The sequence below is a fragment of the Cyanistes caeruleus genome, chromosome 2 (assembly GCF_971803275.1).
Source record: "Cyanistes caeruleus chromosome 2, bCyaCae1.hap1.1, whole genome shotgun sequence".
NCBI lineage: Eukaryota > Metazoa > Chordata > Aves > Passeriformes > Paridae > Cyanistes > Cyanistes caeruleus.
This window is the reverse complement of record NC_141702.1, coordinates 64466105-64488530: the sequence shown is the minus strand read 5'-3', so window position 1 is coordinate 64488530 and position 22426 is coordinate 64466105. Positions and strand designations below refer to the sequence as shown.

Here is a 22426-nt window from a genome sequence, read left to right as displayed (position 1 = left end):
AATCCCCAACAACAGTAACAAAAAAAACACAAACCCAAAAAATTAGGTCGCTTCTAATGGGATTTTACATGTTATTCTAAATTACCCCCACCATTTAAATAGGTATCTGCTTTCTATACAGTTTGTCCTAAAATTATAATCCTTGTAGGGAATTTTCTTCTTGGTCACTAGGGGTCAGTAATTCAGCTCCAGGTTAAGATGCTTCAGGTTTGGTACCTAAGTTCCTGCTGTAGCTAGTGAAAATAGACTCAAATGAATACTTCTCTAAGTTCTACTGGCTTACAAATTAGACTGGAATGAGAGCTGAGACATGCAATTCACATGCAAATGCTTATATTTAAGTATTAGATACAGGGAATTTTCTCTCAGCCTTTAGGTTCTGCTAGACTCTGGTGATGTTAGTTTTTGATGGCCTGATCTAGATGCAGCTCAAGGTTTCTCAATGGACAAGGCAAAATTTGGCCTCTCCAAGAACAAGGGAAAACATACTCTGTCCTTACCTTTGATTGCAGCAGAACTCAGTGTTTTAGTGCCAGTAAAAGAAATTGAGGACAAGGAAGTCTGAGGAAGGCTGGTAGGACTTGTCAGGCCATGGAGAGGGGTGGAAGCTCTGGGAGAAGTAGATGGGCATGTGAAGGCTGGGAGAGTTCAGAGGGGTGTAGGGGCTTTTTCTGTTCCCCAGGTTGATCTCCCCAGGTATGTTTTGTAAGGCTGGGATGGGTCCATGGGGGCCCTCACCTCATTGACAGTACAAGAGAAAAGCACATCTTAGCTTGTAAGTCCACTAACTTTGCCAAGCTGCCTTTATTTCTTTCGTTCCCCAGACAAGAGCAGCCAGGAGTGCCCTTGTAGGCCTGGCCTAACATTCATGGCCAGCCTGGCTGTGCTGCCAGCACCCAGCAGCTCTTAGAGCATAGCAAACCAAGGAAAAGGCAGGCAAATGCAGTTCATGCTGCTTAACCCAATCCCTTCCCATTGTGGTCGCAGTGATCCTTCCTTCCTTCCTTCATCCATCTTATGCCTGAGTCCCAGAGGAGACTGGTGCAGCAGGACCCAACACTGAGACCCAACACAATACACAGTTTCTTGGCCCCACTTCTGCCTAACACCTTACAAAACTGGGCATTTTTTTAATATTTTGGTCAAAGAAAATTTTAGTAAAGCTCAGGGGATATGAACATTTGCTGTTTAGCTGTTTGCTATGATGGTAAAAATTAAGAATAGGAAAAAGTAAAAGAACAGAAGGAAGAACAAAACTCACCTGAGTTATCTGTCTGCCATTTATATCTCATGAAGTACTTCTTAGCAATTCGAGCATGATTTTGATATCTCTTCTAATACTTAGTACATGTAATTGTTGACCATGATTTTGAACGGTTTCCTGGTTCTGCATAAATGGCATTCTCCTTCCATGTGCTAAAGCATTAGGGAAACTTCTCTATCATGTTGGAGGCTTATATTATGTATTATGTGGGCTGGGAGGGTGATTTGGTTTTTGAGTCAGTAATGAATTACATCTTAAAACAGCCTTCTGCTTGTCTTTTGGTGTCCCTCCCCAGTGCAGAATAATACTGCTGTGTTTTTCACACTTTGGGTTGTTAAGGACAAACAATATTTGATGTAGTCTGGAGCTTCTGAGAGCTGCTTCTTTAGTTTTATTTGAAAAATTACTACTTGACAGATAAATATTTTTTCCAAATAGGATGTGCTACCCTTGATAGGTTGTTATGGACAGCATGGAGCTGTTAGGAGTGAATTGCTCTGTTCAGTCACAGCATGGTCATTTGTGGCTGCAGCTGTTCCCATTTAGCTCTCCCTGAGTTGCTCTGTCCTGATTTTCCATGGGATCATCAGGAATAACAGCATCATCCGCTGGGACAGCAGAGCCTTCAGAACTCCCTATTAATCTCCCTGAGAAGTTCACCCAGTAGTGTAAATGGTAATGGTGTTTTATGACATGAAGACTTGGCTACATAGAAGCAAACACAAACCAACTTACTCTTAATTACTTTTTAAAGGAAAGCAGATTTTCTCTATAGTGATAATCAATGGGACTTATGTTTGGGAGAAAGACGGATTATTCAAAATGAAACCAAATCAGCCCAGGGCAGATTTCCAGTGGATCTTACTCCTTTTTAAGTTCACTTATACTTTCCTAAGTAGTTCCTGAATAATCTTTAGTAAGTGTGAATTAAAGAGCCACCCATACTAAAAAAAAAAAAAAAAAAATCAACCAAGGTCTAATTTCTGTTAGGAACAATTTTAAAGGCAGCAGTCGAATTGTGTCAGCCAATACATTCTTCCTACCTTTCATTTTCCATGCCTAAATGGTGTTATAAAACTGTCATATGTATTTCTTTCTGAATCTTAACCTTCCTAGTTAGAGATCAGTGACTACAGAGTGACTTTGACTACATTTGTCAAATGTGGAAATGCAGGACATAGCTTGGGTCTGTAGGTTTTGAGAAGACACTCTTAACAAGTCTGTTGTCAACACCAGCATGAGGAGCTGCATGAGTTGCACCCACGGAGAAGCTGTACTTGTAGTCTGTGTTCCTGTACCCACCAAGTTCAGGTCAGTCTCAGTCTAGAAAAGCTCCTTTGAAGAGAGGATGCTCATACTGCATCTCTTTTGGGTCCAGTGTCTCACAGCCAGGAGGTTTCAATTCTGTGCTGCTCTGGCAGCTTGCCATGTCATGCACCAGTGTGCCACACCCCTCCATCCAGCACATGGCTAGTGTGGGAGACAGCCTCATTTCCAACATCAGCTTCTCCTCCACACTTACAGCTGGAAAGGGAGGCAGCTCAAGGCTTGTCCTCTTTCTGGAAGGATTCAGGCCTGCAGATCCTAAGCCCAGTTTTGGCATGTAATCCTAAGAAATTACTTTTATGAAGATTAATTTTGGATTTCTTAGCAACCACTGAAGCTGTATGAATTGAAAACATCACGTTATCAAGTTTCCAAGTGGAATGACAGATTGTTCCACCCTGTCCTATGCCATTGTGAGATCAGAAAATTGAATTCTTCACTCTTCACGATGTTTCCTTGGGTGCAAATGAAATACAGTCTTCATAGCTAGAAATGAATAATGTCAATTTTGTAATGACAAGTTATTTCAAAATCACAGTCTCATGTCCTTTAGAATTTGTTTTTCTTTAGCAGTCTTCTCTGTTAGAACATGTTTACAGTAGGTACTCTTTTAAACTAAAATTTATAAAAGGATTCAAAGAAAGAAAACGGGAAAATTACCTTGACATTCAATGACAGCTGTAATATCATGTAAATCATTACTAATGGAGACCAATTATGGAGGCTCAGAGTTGACTGTAATAGATTTTTCACACAAAGGAGGAAGGATGTTGGACCTACTGCAGAACTGTGAAGAAGTAATTACATACCATCTTTCGTACCTAACAAATGAGATATTTTTAAAGATGTCACACTAGCCATCACATGCTCAAGAACATCATGTTCTAGGCAGTGGGGTGTTTTGTTTGCATTTACATCTTTTAGAGCAGCCATCTGTACAGCAGCATCTGTGTGCCTGCTACATATTTTGGATGTGCATGTGCATTGCCATTTCATTTTGTGCAGTTGTTTGGTAACCTACTGAGTACATTGCAGCCATTTAGTATCCATGCTCTATATACTGACTGCTGTCTTGCCTCAACCAATATCCAAGTTCTTTTTCAAAGTGACTTCTTTTCTACTTATCAGTGGGACCTCCTCTGGACTAATACCTTCCATATAGAAAAGGCATCCTTTTTTTACAGTGGTATTTATACTGATGTCTGAGGGTTTAATGAAATCTAGTAATTTGAGGTTCAAAAGTCTTGTAAGAAGTCATTATTTATAGGTGGTGAAGATGGAATAGATTCTATATGAATGCTCCTTTACTTCAAGGACATGATGCTGTGTGCTCCTGGCTCTTCTCTTAATTTTCATCCCATTTTTCAGTTCTCTGTATCAGCATTTCCCTTAGTTATGAGTAGGTTTTAGTTAATGCTTCTTGTCTCCTGCCTCTGCCTTAAAGCTGGTGAAACATTACTGCAGGGCAGTGTGCATTGACCTGATAGATGGAAGGCTGCAGTTGCACTTAAAACTAGATTCACCTTTTATTGGGACCAAGTGGAAAAATAAAGTGGCACTAGAACATGACCTGTTGGAGAACTGGAGCCCAGACCAAGAAGCTGTCTCTCCATCTGACTGCATTAGGAGAATCTCAAAAGTCACGTCCAGCTCTGCACCTTAATCTGTATGTTGTGATGTTTTGTGTCATGGAAACACAGAGCTAGGTTGTAGAATAATTTAGTGATCTTGGTATAAATATGGAAACTTTTTCAATTACAACATTAATTTTCTTTAAAACAAGTCACTTTTGACTCTTCTCATTTGTTTGTCTGTTGCAATCATTTGGGCACAGCACTTACCTGCTTGTTGCAGAGACTTCAGGTACTGAAAACCTGAGGTGCCATCCTGTTCTCCACCTTTGTTCTGAAGTGCAGGAGTCTCCTGGAGACCAAAACACCTTCGTGTAAACAAAATGTTCTACTTAATAATAGGGTGAAGGATGAGCAGCGTTTGATGTGACAGACCTTGGACATAATGGATTCTGAGAAGTCAGTTTCAGTTTCCAGCATTAGTTTCCTATGTGTGAGATGGACTTCAACAGCTGTGTAAGAATGAGCTGAGCCTACTTTACCTCCATACCTTGCTTGCACTAAGTCTGGTGTTCTGCCTGTATTTTGTATGAGTCAGGTTCAGTCTGACCACTTGCAGAGGGCTCTGCAAAGGAAAGCCACTCCTAAAAATACTAGTTAAAGAATAGTTAAACAATACTAACTGCATATTTTGTGACCTTTACCACTAGTCACATAAAAATTCTTTGGTATTTCTTGAAGACATAACAGTGTCAGGGCATACACATTTTCTTCCAGTTAATCCCCAAACATCTGTTTTCCCAGCCAGAACAAAAGTGTAAACAAGAGAATGAAAGGACAGTTTATCTTACCCATTTGAATATTTTTGTCAAACACTTTCATCTTAGGATCTTACTGGTAAATAAAGTTTTAGGAAAGGGTCATATTTCCAGAATACTTGCAGTGTTTAAACCTTTGTTTCCCTCGATAAAATAATTCACACAGAAATCACTTTGACTGCTTTATCAGTTCGCTCTCACAATGGGAGACACCACATCTTAAAAATCTTTGAAATGTGTTTAAGTACATTTTTATTTTTGTATTTTACATGTGTGTAAAATGTATTTCTACTTCTTTCTTTGTACTTTGCTTTTTTTCTGATTGGAGGATTGATTGTTCAGGCACTTGACTATTCAAATCCTGTACCAGTCTCATTTAATTCATGGCCAACTTTGCCACTTGTTGTTTGTTAGTATAACCTTTAGAGAAATCATGGATCATTGCCATATATTAATAGGCTACTTCAGTGAAATTATTCTCTGAAAAGTATAAAATTATGCTGATCTCTCAGAGTAGTTGCCCAGAGCCATCTGAAAAGGACTGCTTGGGTGAGGGGAAGTTAAACATACCTGTCACCAAGCTAGGCTGAATTTCCACTGAGCATCTAACAGGGAATATAGAGAAAATTCCATTTTGGAAAAAATAAAAAAGTAAGGTAAGAGGTAAGATAAGAGCTTGCATTTCTGCTGTGTTTTTAGGCTGTTCAGTTTGTAAAAAGGAATGTCTTTAAGCTGTTTAATTAACATGGCAGGAGCCTCCACACTGTCTACAGCTACAGGAGGACAACATCTGTCTGCAGTGATTAGGCAGGAACTTCCACACTGAAGGACTGCTCACAGATGGGGCTGATAGCTTGCCAGGCAGATGATGTAGGAATGTTTATATAAACCCACATTTACTCTTAAAAACAATAGCAAGCACATAGCGTTGGCAGTCTTTGGGTGTGAAGCTAATTATGATAAATCTGAAGTGTTAAGTGCCTGGTGTTTTGAAAAAAAATTATATTGAGAAGGGAAACCCACCTCAAATTCATTCATACTGATGTGACAGAAAAGGATAAGGTCTTATTGATAGTTTATTGTACAGTGTAAAATAATAAAACCCTTTGAAGAATGGGTAGGGATGAAGTTTTCTTGGATGTGCAGAATAGCTTTCAATAAAATAAATACATTTCACACCTGCCCTATTTATTGCTGTTGATAAGATTAGAGAATTAAGATTGTTAAAGAATTTCTTCTCAGAATCTATCAAACATGTAAGACTGTTTTGTTCAGGGAATAGATTGTCCTTCAAGGATTAGGATGTGAAACCATCTGAAGATATTTGAAGATGCCCTGTGGTGTAGGATGGTTTTTCCAGTATGTTTATTTTTACTGTATGTAATGTTAATATCTACAGAAAAATTCTCATAGCACTGCCTGCTCCAGTATTGATTAAATGACACAGGATTTCATGTGAGCTAAAATTTACTTGATTTCAGCTGCAAATATGGTAAGACTTAGCACATAAATTCTCAGAGAAAATAAATTAAGGAAAGACACTTGGACAAAACACTGAGGAAAAATGTAGAATAGCTGGCTTTGATCTCCCCTGGCTCCCTCCACCCTTTCATAAATGTAGTGAAAATATTTATACTCTATGACTACTGGGTTCTTTTTTTATGATTATGCACATTTTCTGAGGATTTTAAGTAATGCTACAAAGGTTGTTGGCAATAGTGCTGCTTTTTCCAGTAGCTTGTAGTTGTAAAATAAACTCAAATAACAACCTATGTACTGCTCTGGTTTAGCTATGCATGGTCTTCTTTGAGAAGCTCATTTTATAGAGAAAGAAAATCTGGTATCATCCTTTAATATCTGCTAGACATGGTATTGCTGAAAGCAATTTAGTGATTTGCTAAAACCAAGGTCAGTTTCTCTATTCTCCACTAATCTCTCTGGATATTAGTGTATAATGTAGTATTTTTCCTTTGTATGTGTTAGCTTGTTGAAGACGGATACAAGGCTTGCTTCTTACTAACAGTTACATATATTTCATTTTAGAAAGTGTGTATTAACTTCAGTTTATTGCACTTTCTGTCTTCACTTCTTTCTTCTTACACTTCAGGTATATTACCTGACTATGGGAAAAAAGAATTGTAAATGAATTTTTGGGTCTAGTATTTGGAAAGTTTGTTTGTCTCTGCTGAATTCCCTCACAGTCTGTCATGAGTGTCGTAGGAGTGCTGGGCATCACTGCTTGTTTTTAGGAGATGGAGTTCTGGGCTGTTGGATCAAGGTCTTGAACACATGTGATTTTTTCAAGTTATAACTTCCAGCTCAGTTTCTGATCTGAAATTTCAAGACTCTTCAGTAATACACAAACAGAATAGCATATCCTTTAGTGGTGGAATCCTGTTTTCCTGAGCTTTTTCTCACCTTTCACCAGTGCCAGCAACTTTGATTTTTTACTAACCACAGTAGTTCCTGCAGTATCTGCAGACTTTGCAGTATCTGAATGCAGATGCAGTTGTTCAGTTCCTGAAAATGAAAGATTTGGGAACAGTGACTGCTGTCTCTGTCCCGGGAGCCTGAGGGTGTGCTGCATCAACTGTTCTTCTGTGGAAGGCTCAGAACAACCTATTCTTTTCTTCTTGTTACTCCTAGCACCTCCCCAGACCAACACTTACTTTTCTGGGATCCCCAGTGAGGGTGTCAGTTAATAAGATTGGCCACAGAGGTGATAAAGGAATGGGAAAGTGGCTAGGTTACCACCAAAACCCCTTTCTCATTTGCAGAGAGTGGAAATTACTTTCCCCTTTTATTATACAAATAGAAAGTTAGTTCAGAAAAATCAGATTCATTTTTAGGTGGAAAAGCAGGGCAGGCTGTTCAGCTCCTTTGTGGGAATAAGTGGGAATAAGTATGTGTAGCCACTGCCTCCACTGGCCTCTGTGCATGAGATCTCTCGCTGTCCAGGGCTGCTGGGACACCTGGAAATGGGCCAGCAGATCTCAGAGCAACTGCAGGAGCCAGCACAGGGGCTGAAGACACCCAGTACTTGGTATTTGATATCTAAGAAAAACTGTTCTTTTTCAACAAGCATTTTCAGAGCTTTAACTCATAAAGACTGAGAGAATAGGAACATCTCATACTGAAACAACTAATCTGAAGTATGAGCTCACAGCTGCAGTGTACTAAACAAATAAGATGGTGCTGGCAGAATTGATGTATTTTTTTCTATACCAATCCTTTCCTGCTGCAATGGATCGTGTTGCATTCTGGAGAGAATTACTCAGCTGTTTGGTTATTGGGGAGGAATGGAACAGGAGGTTTGCTTTAAGGTAAACTGAAATATACGTCCTTTGTTAAGACATCAGGCACACTTCTGTCAGCTGACAGAACTTTAATTAATGTTTTTCATCATATAGTTGATACAGGATCTGTGTTTGAATAGCTGTGTGTGAATACAGTGTACATTACCTTGCTACACTTGTGTGGGAACTTACAGAGTAGTGTGTCTCCCAGTAACATACATCTGGTATTAGAGCCTGCTCCAAAACATTAGTCAGTACTACAACTATAGACAGAATTTTATTACATTCTTCAGTAATGTGATAATCATGAGCTGATTCTTACAAATCTTCATGGACTTTCTCATCAGTATAGAACCAAATTAAAATTTAACTTTTTCAAAATTTCCAAGTGTTTAGGTAAGTGTTTCACTGGTTCAGTCAGTCAGCCAAATATTTGAGTAAGGAAGGTTCTCGGAAGTTTTCTAGCAAAGTTTCTGAACTGCTTCTCTGTACTAATTTAAAACCTAATTTGCAGAACCTTTATATTAGATACCATTTGGAAGTAGACTCTAACTAGTTAAAATTATTTTCATACAGGTCTTGATTTTTCTTTGCTAATCCTTAGCTTCTGAATATACTGTTAAAGTAGATTCTAGGAAAAACAAAACCTTTTTCTGAATATTAGTTACACTCAATGTTTATTCGAGCTGATCCATTATGAAGAAAAAGACAGTAACCTTGCTGGTTTTTCTGTTATTTCTTTCAATTCCCAGAACAACAACAACCCCCCCCCCCTCCCCAAAATGCAAAGCAAACAAACAAACAAGACAAAAAAAAAATACTTTGCTTGGTATGAATTGCACAAGAGTATGAGTCGAGAAATACTTCTTATGTGTCTTCACATGCACATGCCAAAAGGTCTCTGCCAGAGCTATTCTCTATTGGAATTTATAGGGGGTAGTGAAGAGCAAATACTGAAACGCTGGCTTTCTTTTTTGCCTTTAAAACACTGTTTGGGGAGGAGCCTGAGGATTGCTCAGAAAAGGATCTGTTTAATATCTAAGAACTTTTGGGTTGCTAAGCTGTGGTTAAAAGGTAAATTTTGAGACAAAACAAAGTTAAATTACTGTTTGCATTGTTTATTGTTCCTTTGGGATTTATAAAAACATCTTCAATGTTCTTTGCCTCCACCCAGAAAGCTATCTTCATTTGTTGACTTAAAAGTTTTAGATGGCTGTTTTCTCTTCTTTCTGAAAGACTTGAGCAACTATTTCAATTCCCTGAGAGTATATTAAAACACAGGAGACAAAAGCCTCAGCTTCTGTTTTCAGTTCTGGTTGTGGAGAAAGGCTGTACTGCAGAGTATGCTCTTCATCAGAAGACCAGGCATTTCTCATGTAAAAACATCTGAAATGCTAATATTTTTGATGCTGTTTTGGTTTTGTTGTTTTCTATATTAACTAAAAACAGGGGTAAAATGCTTAGTGGAAACTTCAAATATAAAGTTAACGTTACAGTTAAAAGATTAAATATATTTACTAATTATTCTTCTTAAAGGATGAAGTAATTGGAAGACATTAAATAGGAAGATAGTACTGTGTGTCTTGGTTTCCAGAAAGGGTGTGATGCCAGCCTGCTCTGGACTGCCAACATCCCAAAAAGCTTCCTCTCTGGCTCCCTTCACAGAGGGTTGCCTTTATATGTCTCCTGGTTCTTGATGCTGACACAGTAAATAAAACTTTGACAGGGTTTATGCCACAATGGGCCTGAATTGCAGATAGTCTCTAGGTGTAGCTCCAGTGTAGTTGTTCATAAATGGAGACTTCTGGGTTGGGCCACTTAGCAGATGAATCATTTGTACAGTTTTTACAACGTTAATTCATGGTTTTGCCCATTCGTTGTGGTTTTGGAAGATTATTAATCAAATATGTATTGATATGAATGTTGAGCAGTGAGTCTGAAAACCAGGTGTTTCCTGACTCCTTGTGGAAGTAGGTGCGGAGTAGGAGGGAGGAAAACGCTTTCTCTCTCTCCCCTGCTCTTTCTGTCCTCCTCAGCAAGGGGCCCAGCAGAATCTATTTATTTCCAGGGCAAGACAGGATTTCCCTCTCTTCAGGTATGCTTGGCTTTTCCTCACAAAGGGCAATGTTCAGTGCAGGGCCCGTACGGGACACTGTTGTTTGTCAAACTGAAATCAACACTCAGTGTACATAATTACAGGTTGCGGGAAGAAGATGGTGATGTAAAAGGTCCTTGAGAGGGGGTCTGGTTATGGTAAGCCATGCTCAACCCTCTCTGTGTAGCTTGCTAGTTGCTCTTCCTTTCAGGTGATAAAGTTTTGCAGTTTCTGGCATAAAGAGCTGGAGTGGAGTCCCATATTTGTCTAAAGAGGTTGGGTAGAGGCAGCCTGGCAGCAGCTTGGACATTTGCTGGGCTCAGTGAAGCTCTGGTTGCCAGCGCATCGTTTGGGGAAAAGGCCCAGGTGCCCCTTGCTCCTGCCTCTGCTTTGTGTCATGGTCAGGGCTCAGCCACCCCAGGAAACACAAAACCAGGTTCTGGGGAAATAGTTAGACTTTGCCCATGGGAAGCACCTAATTAGATGGGTTTATCAGATGTTTTGTAATTACAGAAATATGTAGATAATTATTTTCCTTTGAGCCAGCTTGTGCTTACCTCTCTTAAGAATGCGCCATGAGGAGGAAAGGTAAACCGCTATTTAATTGTACTTTAGACTATACATATTTAAAGCAACTGAACCATAACAGTGGACAGGGCACAGAGACTATGCTAATGTTTGAGAAAAGTGAGATTGATCCAGAGTTTTCTATTTTGCTACACTTTTCTGAAGTTTTAAAATTTAAATGCGTAGTACCAAGCAAGAATGATCCAGATCAGTGATCTGTTTAAGAGGTAGCATATTTCCTAAATTATAGCCAGATTAGGATTCTGCATTTGATGATTTGGGTGTGGTGGGTTTTGGTGGGTTTTTTTTTATTTGATTTGGGTTTTTTTTAGACTGAATGAATTATCTGAAAAATACAGTGTAAAAAACAGGAAAAGAAAAGTATTTTCCAAACAATAGATGAGTTGAGATCAGCTTCCATTTGATTCAGCTTTGTTCTTGTGTCTAGCATCAAAATGTAACAGGTTCCATTCCAAATAATTATGTTACATACATATTCTATCTTTTTATTTTAAAAATACTTTGTGATTAAGAAGTATTGCATGATAAGATATAGACTAGCCTAGGACTAGCTCAGGAAATACTCAACTTGAATAAATAGTGCTAAGGTTACCTTATTGGTAAAAAACAGTGCTTATTTTGGTCAAAGTTCTCTTGTTTTATTGATCAATAATTCACTGAGTTATGGAGATATTTATATGTTCCATGAAGATACCAGACCAAATTTAAAAATAAGAAATAAGATTTACAGTTAGTGACTGTAGATACTTCTTTTGAATTCAAAAGATAGAGAAGAAGTTATTGTAATATATAATGTACAAAAAGAATTCAAAATATTAACCTCAAGACATCTGTTTCTGCAGTCTCCCATGTAGATAAAGCTTTTAATCAGAGCAAAGCTTCAGGTCGTGAGTAAAGTTTCTCCTGCAAGATGTAACAGGTAAGCCAGTGCTGCCTGTGCTTCAAAAGCACCCTCCCTGTGCTGCCAAGCCAGTGCTCAGTGCTTCCTGCTCCTCCTGCTCCCTGTCATTGCTCTCTCCAGCCATGAAGACCCTTGGGGTAGCCCCGTGGGGAAGAATAAGTGGCCAGTGCTGCTGGGCTGGTTGTTAGACCACTGCACAGTATTCCAGCCTCAGGAGAGGGCAGTGAGTGGAGGGGAGGCTGAATTACTGCTGAGTCGGAGGTGAGGAAGAAGGGTCATGTAAGAGTTAGGGATATATGCATATATCTATATCCAGACACATATATAATGCAGAATAGAGTCGGAAAAGAGGAGAGGAAGAACATGCAGAGACTGACAAGAAAGGATCGTCCTGTGGTCAGTGCCCAAGATTGAGACAAATTAAGTTACTGTGTCTGACTCATCTCCCACGTTGGCTTTGTACTGATGCACCTTAAAGGGTTGTGCAAGCACCATACATGAGATATGGTGAGACAGACTAAATCAGCAGAGACTCGGTCTTCTTGTGTGAGGCAAATGGAAGCTGTGCAATTTCAGCACAAAATCAGTGGGGAGCAAATTCACCGGGTCTTGGGCTTCTCCTGCTTCGCTGCACAGCTGCTGTTCTGTGAAAACTGTTGATAAGAGATTTTGGCTAATGTTAGGTGTTCCAAAAGTAGTCAATGGCAATTGCTGTATTACAAGTTATGGTTTTAAACATGTGTCTTTTGTAGTTTAATGGGAAAGAGAGGGTGGAGAAATCTTGTGGGCAAAGCTGTGGAAATAGAGGGAAATTTTCTTAAGTGTCACATTAAAGAGTTGAAAGCAAATTTTGATTTAATGGCACAAATAAACCCCTCTGCATTCATTTGCTATTGTGTTGTCTGACTTAACTGATGGTTGTAAAAAAAGCAGAGATAATTAGTGTTTGAACTGTGGTAATGTAGAAACCAGGACCAGAACTGCAGGTAGAAAACACTGCTGAACCACTGAGGCCCTGCATTAGAGAACTCACTGTCTACTCAGAACAAACAAAACACAGGAGTGGAAAACTGAGGCATGGAAAGAAAATAGTTTGTTCCATAAGAAACCAGGAAATGAGCTCAGGGCTTATGATTATTATCCTGCGTGTTATTTCCAAGCATCCCCTCTCTTTCTCCAAAACAAAAAATGTTGATTATAGAACATTAAATAAATAAAAAATAATAATAATAAAAAACCGTTCCATTTGTTCTATTCCACTTTGGAATGAGCAACATTTTTTCATTAATATTTTTGTCATTATACCAATTGTTATTTTACATGAATTAAGTATATATAGTATATCAAATTTTAAGCAATGGCTATGCTGGATTTACATGGATTGTAATATCAGCTGTTTTCTGCTTGCCAACTTAACAGTGCCATAGCAGAAAATGAGAATGATACCTTGTGGCTCAGTCAGTGCAACCCATTATATGTGTATATTTACATATAAGTTCTTGAAGAATTTGTGGAACAAACAATAAAAAGTTAATTTAAGAGATCCCTTAAGAAATATTATTGGTGGGTGAGAAATGAGAATGCATAACAGTAAGGCAGACTTGGATGGATAAATGCTTGACAATTAGCTCAGCTTTCTGCAGAAAAATAATGATTTTCAACTGCAAAACCTTCACAGGTGGATTCAAGGAGTCCAGTTGTGTTCTCACAGTAGAAGCATTTAAAGCATTGACACTGTTTAAATCAGAAATCCATATAATAAAATCAGATGTAGATGTTTGAAAGAATTCAATTTGAAGTTACAATACATAGGTAAATACAAAAGGGTCTTTGAAAGAGTATCTGTATCTAGAATGTTATTACAGTTAAGAAAATGTAATTTATATTTGGGATAATTTAGGGTTTTGATGTGTTCATGAGAGAAAAAAAATCCTTATCTTTAGGGAATGACAGCATGAGTAGCTTCACCTATTGCACTGTCCATAGAGATTTGAATTCTATACCTCTTTTTGGCATTGGTCTTAGAAAAAACACATCTTTTGTGCATTTTTTTTATACAAAATGAAAGGCTTAGAATTGGGAGCATACATGTATTAGAAGTTATTAAATAGATGTTTATTTCAGTAGCTGAGAGTCTAGCTGAAGACTAGAATAAAAAACTTTCAAATTGAATAAATAATAATGTTCTTATATTTATGCTGTAATTTATTTGGGAGAGGTATGGGAGTAGCATGACAGTAGGATATTATGTTCAAAGTTGCCATGGTAATGCAGCCTACTACCTGTTGCTAAGACTATGCTGAAGCTGTTATTACTTTTATTACAGCTCTTAACATTGCTGGATGTATCCTTTAGTTTTTAAGGTGTTTGTGACAATCCAGTTTCATTTTTAGAAAAACCAGTAAGTTTTGCCACTTGCCAGCAGGGCTCTATAGTAACAGCAATGATAGCAATGCAAGAACCTGATTCTGCTGACATGGCTCCTGACATCTAATGCAGAGAGATTTACAAGCTTTCAAACCATTTAGGAAGACAAGATTATCAAGACAGTTCAGTGCCCTATCTATATTAATACCCAGTTTTCCTGTAAAGTCAGTGATCAATATCTGGAGACAGAAATGTCCCACCGATAACACCATACGAAACTCAAGACACAAACAGCTGGTTCCTAGCTTTACAACTTGGAATGGTTATATCCACTTTACTAAGAGGATCCTGTCTGCTTCAGAATGTCCCAGGACCCCTGTTACTGTGCCTGCTGAGCAGCAGCAGTATGGTAAGCCTGAAGTCAGCCAGAGTGCTTCCACTGGGGATGGCAGCAGTGACACTTTCAATATACCAGCACTCATATGCAACTGTTCTCAGGCTTTCCTTTTCCTCTCATACTAGTGACTTCAGGCCCTCTAGATAGTAGATGGTTTCCTCTTTACAATACAGTGCAAGGAAAATATTTACCAAAGTAACGTGTCTAAATCATGCCTTTCAAGTATGCAGGTGTGGTGATAGATGACTGCTGCCTTCTGCACTTAAAATGCTGTATTTGTACAGGTCTCCGTTCTTTCTTGTTGCATTCTTTTTTTCAAGACCTGTCTCCTGGTTTTAGTTCAACAACTCCCTATCCTTTCCTGCTAGATATCACTTGTCTATCTCTTAATCTGCATGTGAAAGCCATTGGCTGAATTTTGCAAAATTTGTACTGGCAAGCTCCTTCCTATATCTGAATCTCCATGTTTTCAAAAGGAAAAGTTACTAATTAAGCAGGCTGTGCAAGTTGCCTGTTCTTATGCTCCCTCTTTGTCTTTTTGTCCTGTGGTTTAGCACTGTATGTAAACTTTTATATAAACTTTAGTATTTTATCTAGCAAATACTGAAAGTAAAGCAGATACTATGCAGTAGAAGCAAAGAGATAAATTACTGTGTTTTATCCAGAACAGTACTCCAGTGGCTGTTACATAACAAGTGCTGTTTTTTGTTGAACTGAGCTGTGGGATAATATTACACTGTATAAGTGTACACAGTACATCAGTGTTTTGAGGCTGTGTCTACTTTGGTGTGAACTAAAGGTGTATATATCTATTCTGTTTGTTACCAAATAGTCACAGGGATAATCACAATGAAAGGCATACTCACAGCTAAGGGGTTTGGTGTGGTCTCAGTTTTCTGAATATAATCCTCCTGGGTGAGGTCTTGGATTCTTCTCTTCCCATGCTCTGCTTAAAATCATGGCACTGAATTTAGGAAAAGAAGGATCTTAAGCCCCATCTGCATCAAAGTCAGAAGCATGGGTCTTTGAAAATCTCTTAAGCATTAGTCACTGGGCGGAGGCACCTACTTCTCTCCACTCATTTAGACCTAGGAGTGTGTGAAATACATTTGACCTTGAGGCAATAATTCGTAGCCCATTATCAAGCTGAAACACAAGTGAAAGAATTGCCAGTGCAATATAACACATGGACGTTTTGGAAACCTACCTTTGTTAGCTCATGCAGTGGAGAATCGATGCCTGTCCAGTCGACTGGCCATTTTTCAGTCAGATGTTAGTGTTTCAGGCTCTGCATTTGCTCATGCAAAAGCAAACAGATCTAATGACTGCTCTTTTCTGGTTCTGAGTGGCAGTTTTCTCATCCTCTTGGTTTTCACTTGTCTGCAAGAACTTTTTCCAGAGTCTGCATGTTGTAAGAGCTTTGCCTCAAGATGCGTCGGTTCAGTCTTTTCACCAGAGTCAATGGTGTCATATGATATGGTTAAAGAGAGGATTTCTAGGGTGTCTGTAAAATACTCATTTAACTTGTTCATTTGTCAGAATGGACAATACCCTATTAAAGTTATGCTTGTGGATCCTAGGGTCTTCCTCTATATCCAGGTAAGACATTCCAGGAGAATTCCAGGATTGAAAAGGGTTTTATGAGCAGATTGTCGACTTCTCTTTCTTGCATTTTACTGATTGGCACAAGGAACAGTGATACTGTTTGGGAGGTTAAGATACAACTGCAGTGTGGATTTTGGTCAGTAAAGGAGGTCAGAATTAGAGCTGGCAGGTACACTAAAGCAGTCCTAGTAATTCTCGTTGAACATAAGAACCACCATTCACTTCAAAATACTAAGAAAACAGAGGATGCGTGAAATGTCTCATCTGCAGTTGGAAAAGGAATTTTTAATAGCTGAACTTCAAGTAATTGACTAGTAATAAATAAATAAAAATAATTAATTCCCTGGGTAGGACCACTACAAGGGAAATTAATTGATTTTCTATGTAAAAAACATTTACAAAACTGAATTACAGTTTCTACATCATCATTTTATCCTCTTTTTGTAAAAAGGGAGTAACAGCAATTACTTCCTTTGCAGAGCATTTTGGAACAAAACTGCAGAATACACTGGATGAAGTCAATACTTGTGAGCTCATTAGGACTACTAGCAGGAATAGTAGAACCATGCAGCATACATCATGGAAAACCTTACATTTTGGAATGTTTACATGCTTAAAAATTGAATGCTTACAAATGGATGAAGTGAGGTGGCTGCTCCAGTTTCTCCTTCTGTAAAGGGAAGCCGTCCTGATCCTGTAACCCTTAAATCAGTCTATCTGTGTCTGTTCAGAGGAAATGGTTTTGTTCAGAAGATCTGATGCACATGAGAAATCCATATAAAATGCCTTCTACAAACAAGAATTTACAGTAACACTTACAGCACTAATGCACCAGAATGAAAATAATCCAAAACAGCATGAATCACCATGAACAAGCATTCAGTCTCTTAAAATAAAAATATAATTCCATCTATTCTGGTACTCACTTTTAACGTAATTTTTCATTTGACTTTGCTACTTTTACAGAGCCACACTTCTCTCTTTTAGAAAGCTTTCCACTAATCACAATCACCAGATTGATGCTTAAAACATCACCAAGTCCTTTTCCTTCATGTCAGAAATTCCAGGCTTTTTTGTAACTGAAATAGTGGAGGAGCCATGGGTTCCATAGAGTCCACAAGAGGCCTTACTACTGCTGCATGGTTTTCCATGAAAAGTTATCAACCACTGCAGTATGTGCCCTGAACGGCCAACTTAAGAAATACTGGAATGAAGATTGTAAGAAAACTTGACTGGAATAAATACTTGTAACCTCTTGTGAATTTGCTGTGGTATTCCCGATTTACCACATGAAGCTGTGTACTAAACAGAATCAATAATTTGGTGGTTCATCCTAACTTCTGCTGGATGAAGCTACTCTGTTGTTTTGTCACAGCTATGGCCCTATTTTCTCTCCTAATTTGTTGTGCTTGCTCAGTGAAATTGAATCGCATTCTGTTTCAGGCAAGGCTTGGAGAAGTTGTTTTCCTCGGTGCAGATGGCTCTTTCCTCCAGATGTGGAAGGCAGTTAAGAGCTGCCTCATTTTTTTCTTAACCCTTCTGAACCATCTGGAAGTGCCCTTGATGCTATGGCTGCAGTAGTGCTGTGGTTCTTGCCCTATAGCTTATTTTCTTGTGCCTGTGATATGTCATGCCTGCCAGTCACAGCTCTGGCTCCTTATATAGGTTGCTTTGGTTTATTTGGTTTGTGTTCTTGTCTGTTTTATCAAGGACAAAAGTAAAATTCAGGAGCACAGCAGCCCCTGGGAGATGTCCCTGCTGGAAGCTCTTGGGGCAGCTTGGCGCCAGTGAGGGTGCAGCCCCTGGTGTTTGCAGCTGCAGATGTTCCAGCCTTGCATCTTCAGCCCAAAGCAGTCAAGGAGATCCTGTACCCTGATCATTTCCCTTCACCCTGCTTGTTTCATTTGGGAACACAATGAGCTGTCAAAATTTCCTGTCTTGTTACCACAGAATTCCTTCCTTTTGCTCTAAAAAGGATTATTTATCTAAAACTGCTAATTGCATAAATTGTCAGAACAACTGCTTAAGTTGATTTTTAAGGTGGAGACAAAGAGATGTGAAAGTCTGGTGGACTGATGAAAGTCAGCCAAAGCAAAAAAAATAACACTGAGTGTGTTGCCATGGATGGCCCTTGCCTTTTGGAAACTAAAACTCATGTGATAAGTTGTATATCTGGTGCAATCCCTGTTCTTAGTCTTTCTGTTGAGTGTACTTAGAAGTAATTAAAAGTAATAGGGAAGTACATAAATATTTTCCAAATACAAGAGCCAAGAAAAAATGGAGGAAGGGAGGTGTGGTCGTTTCAGCCCACCACCACTTCCTAACTAATCTTTCTCTAATGTTGTAGAGAGAGACTAGGTGGCACCTGATGAAGTATTTTGAAATAGTAGATTCATGAGGTAGAGCTACGTGATAACATCTTTGACTCATCAGAAACTTGCCTTCCCTCAGGATAAAGTTAATAATCATATAAATATATAAAGATTTTAGTGGCTTTTCCTAAGTCAGCAGGGATGCAGATTTATTCTGCATACGGATTCCTGTAGTGCTAGAGACAACCCAAAATTATGCTGTCTGTAAAAAATGTCAAATTACACAAATAGCCAGTTGGAATCACCACTAATTTGTCTTGACTTCAGTTCCTGGCTTTGCTAGTTCAGTTAAACTCATTTACATTTCTTACTAATTGCATCAATAGCTCCCTTGCTTTCCCTGTCTTTGCTAAAATTGCTTTCAGTAGTGTACATAAGCATCTCATTTGGCTAGTCTGTAGTTCTATATGAGGCAGCAGCACCATGGAAAGAAGCTGGGCTACCAGGAGCATCCAGGTTACCGGCCCACAGAGCAGTTGGGACAGAAAAGGTGACAGCAGCAGTGAACTTAATTTAAAATAGCTGTGGCTGTTAATACCTGGTATCCCCCAGCATTGTGTTATCATCAAGTATCAGTAGTGCTCTTCTGTGTCAAGATCATCAGTGAAACTCTTCTAGGACCATTCCCAGCATGAATTTTCTAAATATTGTGGAGATTGTTGTGTAATTGTGGAGATTGGAGTAATTGTTCCCAAGTAAACGTTTCCTTTCAGTGCACCGTGTTATCTTCTTATTTTTAGTCTTCAGTTCTTGTACTCATCTCTTCACTTCTCTAGTATGTTTAACAAGGTCCATACGGTTGAATTGCACTACAGTATTGCTTTCTTTTCCTTTTGTCTAAGAATTAGCCATTTTATTTCAGGTAATTAAGTATCTTGCATGGTCTACTTTTGGTAAGCCCACCTCGTGTTTTCTTTGGTGTTACACTTGTCTACTTACCTTTACTGTTCTCTTCCTCAAAATTTGGGGTCACACTACTGAGATCAGAGTTAAGCAATCTTTTTGAAAGATGACTGTATATGATTTTCTTTTTCTCTAGTACTGTGGTACCTTCTCTGATTTGATTTCATTTGATAGATGTATTATTTCATGCCTAGAAAGAATATCAGTCTTGCTATCATGTGCTTTGGGTGTTTTTGAAGATTTTTGGAGTCTGCATTGATACATATATTTTTATTTTTTTTAATGTCTCTGCTGATACATTCACAAGTGACATGTTTATCAGTGTGTAATGCAGGGGATTACTTGCAGATTCCTGTTAATTCATTGGTGCCTGCAGAAAAACAAAAAGCGTCGGTCAAGGCATGCTCTGAATTCACACCCGTTCTTAATTTGCTGCTGCCTGTATTAGTAGCAGGCTCAAGCCTGCCTGATTTTTTTGAGTTTATATAATGTGCACCGTATGCTTTCCATTCTTACTCTTTCTGCACACATGAGCCAATCTGATGGGCTTACCTGTGGCAGGGAGCAATGCTTTTAAGTCTGGGTGCTGCTTCATGGGCTCTGGCTTGTGGGTGCTGATGAATCTTGCGTCGGTGTTTTAAAAACTCTCCAGCTATTTGCTCCACCCTTCTACTCTTCAGCACAAGGATGGCAGGGGGATGGGCTCATATACCTTCATTGCCACAATTACATTGCAGCTAATCTTAAACTGCTGAGGAAGGTAGACCCACGGCATTAATAAGCCTTTGAAGTGGAACAGCTGAAGAGCAGGTAGAGGTTTGTACCTTCTGCCCCTGCTGTCAGGAGGGGTAAGTGGGGTCAACAACAGCTTGAGTTGTTTTGGACTTGTTCCTCAGAGTGGTTGGCAAGCAGGAGATGAGAACAGGGAACAAGTGTTCTGTCTCTGGGAACAAAAAAGCAAAGTGAAAGTGAGGGTGAGAGAACCTAAATTTAGATTTATAATCAAAAGTGACTGTGTTTGAAATAGTCTTAATTTGCATGCGCTCTCTTACGATGTCTTTCGTATCTCTAAGGACCCCTAGAGGGCACGGAAGTTTTTCTCCACCTCAAATATTTAACTTAATAATTCTACTCGGCTTTCTTTCCTTAAACATAATTGTAAGCACATTTTAAGCGAACATTAGATAGAAAAAAAATAACAGCATTTAACTAGGTCCTTCTTTGATGGTACAAGGTGTTTTGTTTTTAAACACAAGCAGTAGAAGCTAGCACTAGCAGCCAAATTCTTAAATTATTGTTGTTTAGATTAGTCAGATGCTATATTTGTATCCCGGAGGAAATGCAATTCAAACTAACTAAAAATTCATACTTTATTGCAAACTTTGAGAGGACTACAGTGTGAGCTGTGTAAGGATGTGCAGTGGGTATGCTTTCAGCACTGTGGTCTCTGTTTCTGTAGAAGAGGAATTAGTATGGTGAAGAACTAGTGTCCTCTAACTTAGAACCTCAAAGTCTCCTAACTTCATCTTACTTAAGAACTTCTAATATTTTGGTCTTGTTAATTGCCTGTAAAGAAACAATTACATTGCACTACAAGATACTTAAAATTATGGAAACATTAAAATGACATCTGCTTTCCTACTACATCCTATCTACTTGGATAGAGGCTTTGTAACTCCTACTCATGCTGAGGAGCATTTTTCTCCTTAAATTAGTTTTGCCTATTTCATCAGTATTACTTGGTAAGTTAGGAACTAGTCAATGTGCACTGCACAACAATACTAATTCTTAGTACTTGTGGCACTTCATGATCTTTAAATATACACACTAACACTCCAGAGTAATGCTTATCTGAGAACATCAGGTTTTCACTTACATAAAACAGCTGCAGTGTTTGAGGAGAAGGTTTGCTTTTTCCAGAGTGCTTGAAGAGCAGAAAGTAAAACAAAAACAAACAAACAAACAAACCACTCATCCAAGAGCAAAAACATCTTCATACTTTTTTGGAGGGATTTTTTTCACCAACTAACGATTTTGAGACCAGTCCCACAACTTTGGAGGTCAGTTGGATTGTGGGGCTAGTCCAGTGTTGGAACCTTTGTATGTGAAGCCATGGCACTCAGTGTCCTACCTGTTCTTGGCTGAGAAAAAAACCCAGATGCCTGCACTTTTTGTGAAGCAGTGAGTCTTCTTGCTGGGCAAGAAGTTGTTCAGTAGGATAATGTTGTGGTTTAATCCCAGCCAGCAATGAAGGGTTTTTTGTGTCTTTGTTCTGATAAGATGATCAGCTGTACTGCTTTACCCAATTACTCAGGGATGTCATGGGAGATGATTCTTGGACCTTAGTTTTCCCACTGGAGATGTGTAATGTCGTCACTTTGTATTAAAAAATAGATCTAGATCAAAACAGCAGAGAAAGGCAGCTGCCCCTTCTAATGTCTCTGGGGATTTTGTGTTTTGCAGGAGATGCACGGGTGAGAGGTCAGACAGGGGTTGTCTCCGAGCGCCGCGGCTCCTACCCATTTATAGACTTCCGTCTTCTTAACAGTAAGTACAACCCTTCTTTCAGATCTGTATGTAAATAAAAATAAATAAAAGTCTCTATTGAAAGTATATGAACCAGACTTTTTCATCTCATATGAATCTGTAGCTCAGCTGTCTTCACACATTCAGCATTATCTCCATTATTTCCATTCAGTGTCTGGCTGTGAAATATTTTGATTGTGGGAACAGTCCATAATGCTCAATCTGTCAAATGTAAATACAGTGGGGCCATGGGGCATGCTAGGGAAGGAGCGGGGGCAGTTCTGAATTAAAAAGATAAACCTCTGTGTCCTTCAGTCTCTTAGACAACAGTTGGAACAGATTTATGTGAAGCTGTTATCCGGTCATATAGAATTGGCACAGAAGGGGAGCATGTGAC

General features: G+C 38.9%; 1 protein-coding gene across 4 annotated transcripts in view; it reads left to right on the top strand.

Annotated features, from left to right (window-relative positions):
• Positions 1 to 22426, top strand: part of PDE7B (phosphodiesterase 7B) — a 169872-nt gene that overhangs the window by 109019 nt on the left and 38427 nt on the right. For all 4 annotated transcript variants that reach the window (XM_086877543.1, XM_086877544.1, XM_023923530.2 and 1 more), the window contains one exon: positions 21967 to 22050. In XM_086877543.1, coding sequence (XP_086733669.1) covers positions 21967 to 22050 — 84 coding nt within the window. The remainder of the gene's footprint in view (positions 1 to 21966; positions 22051 to 22426) is intronic.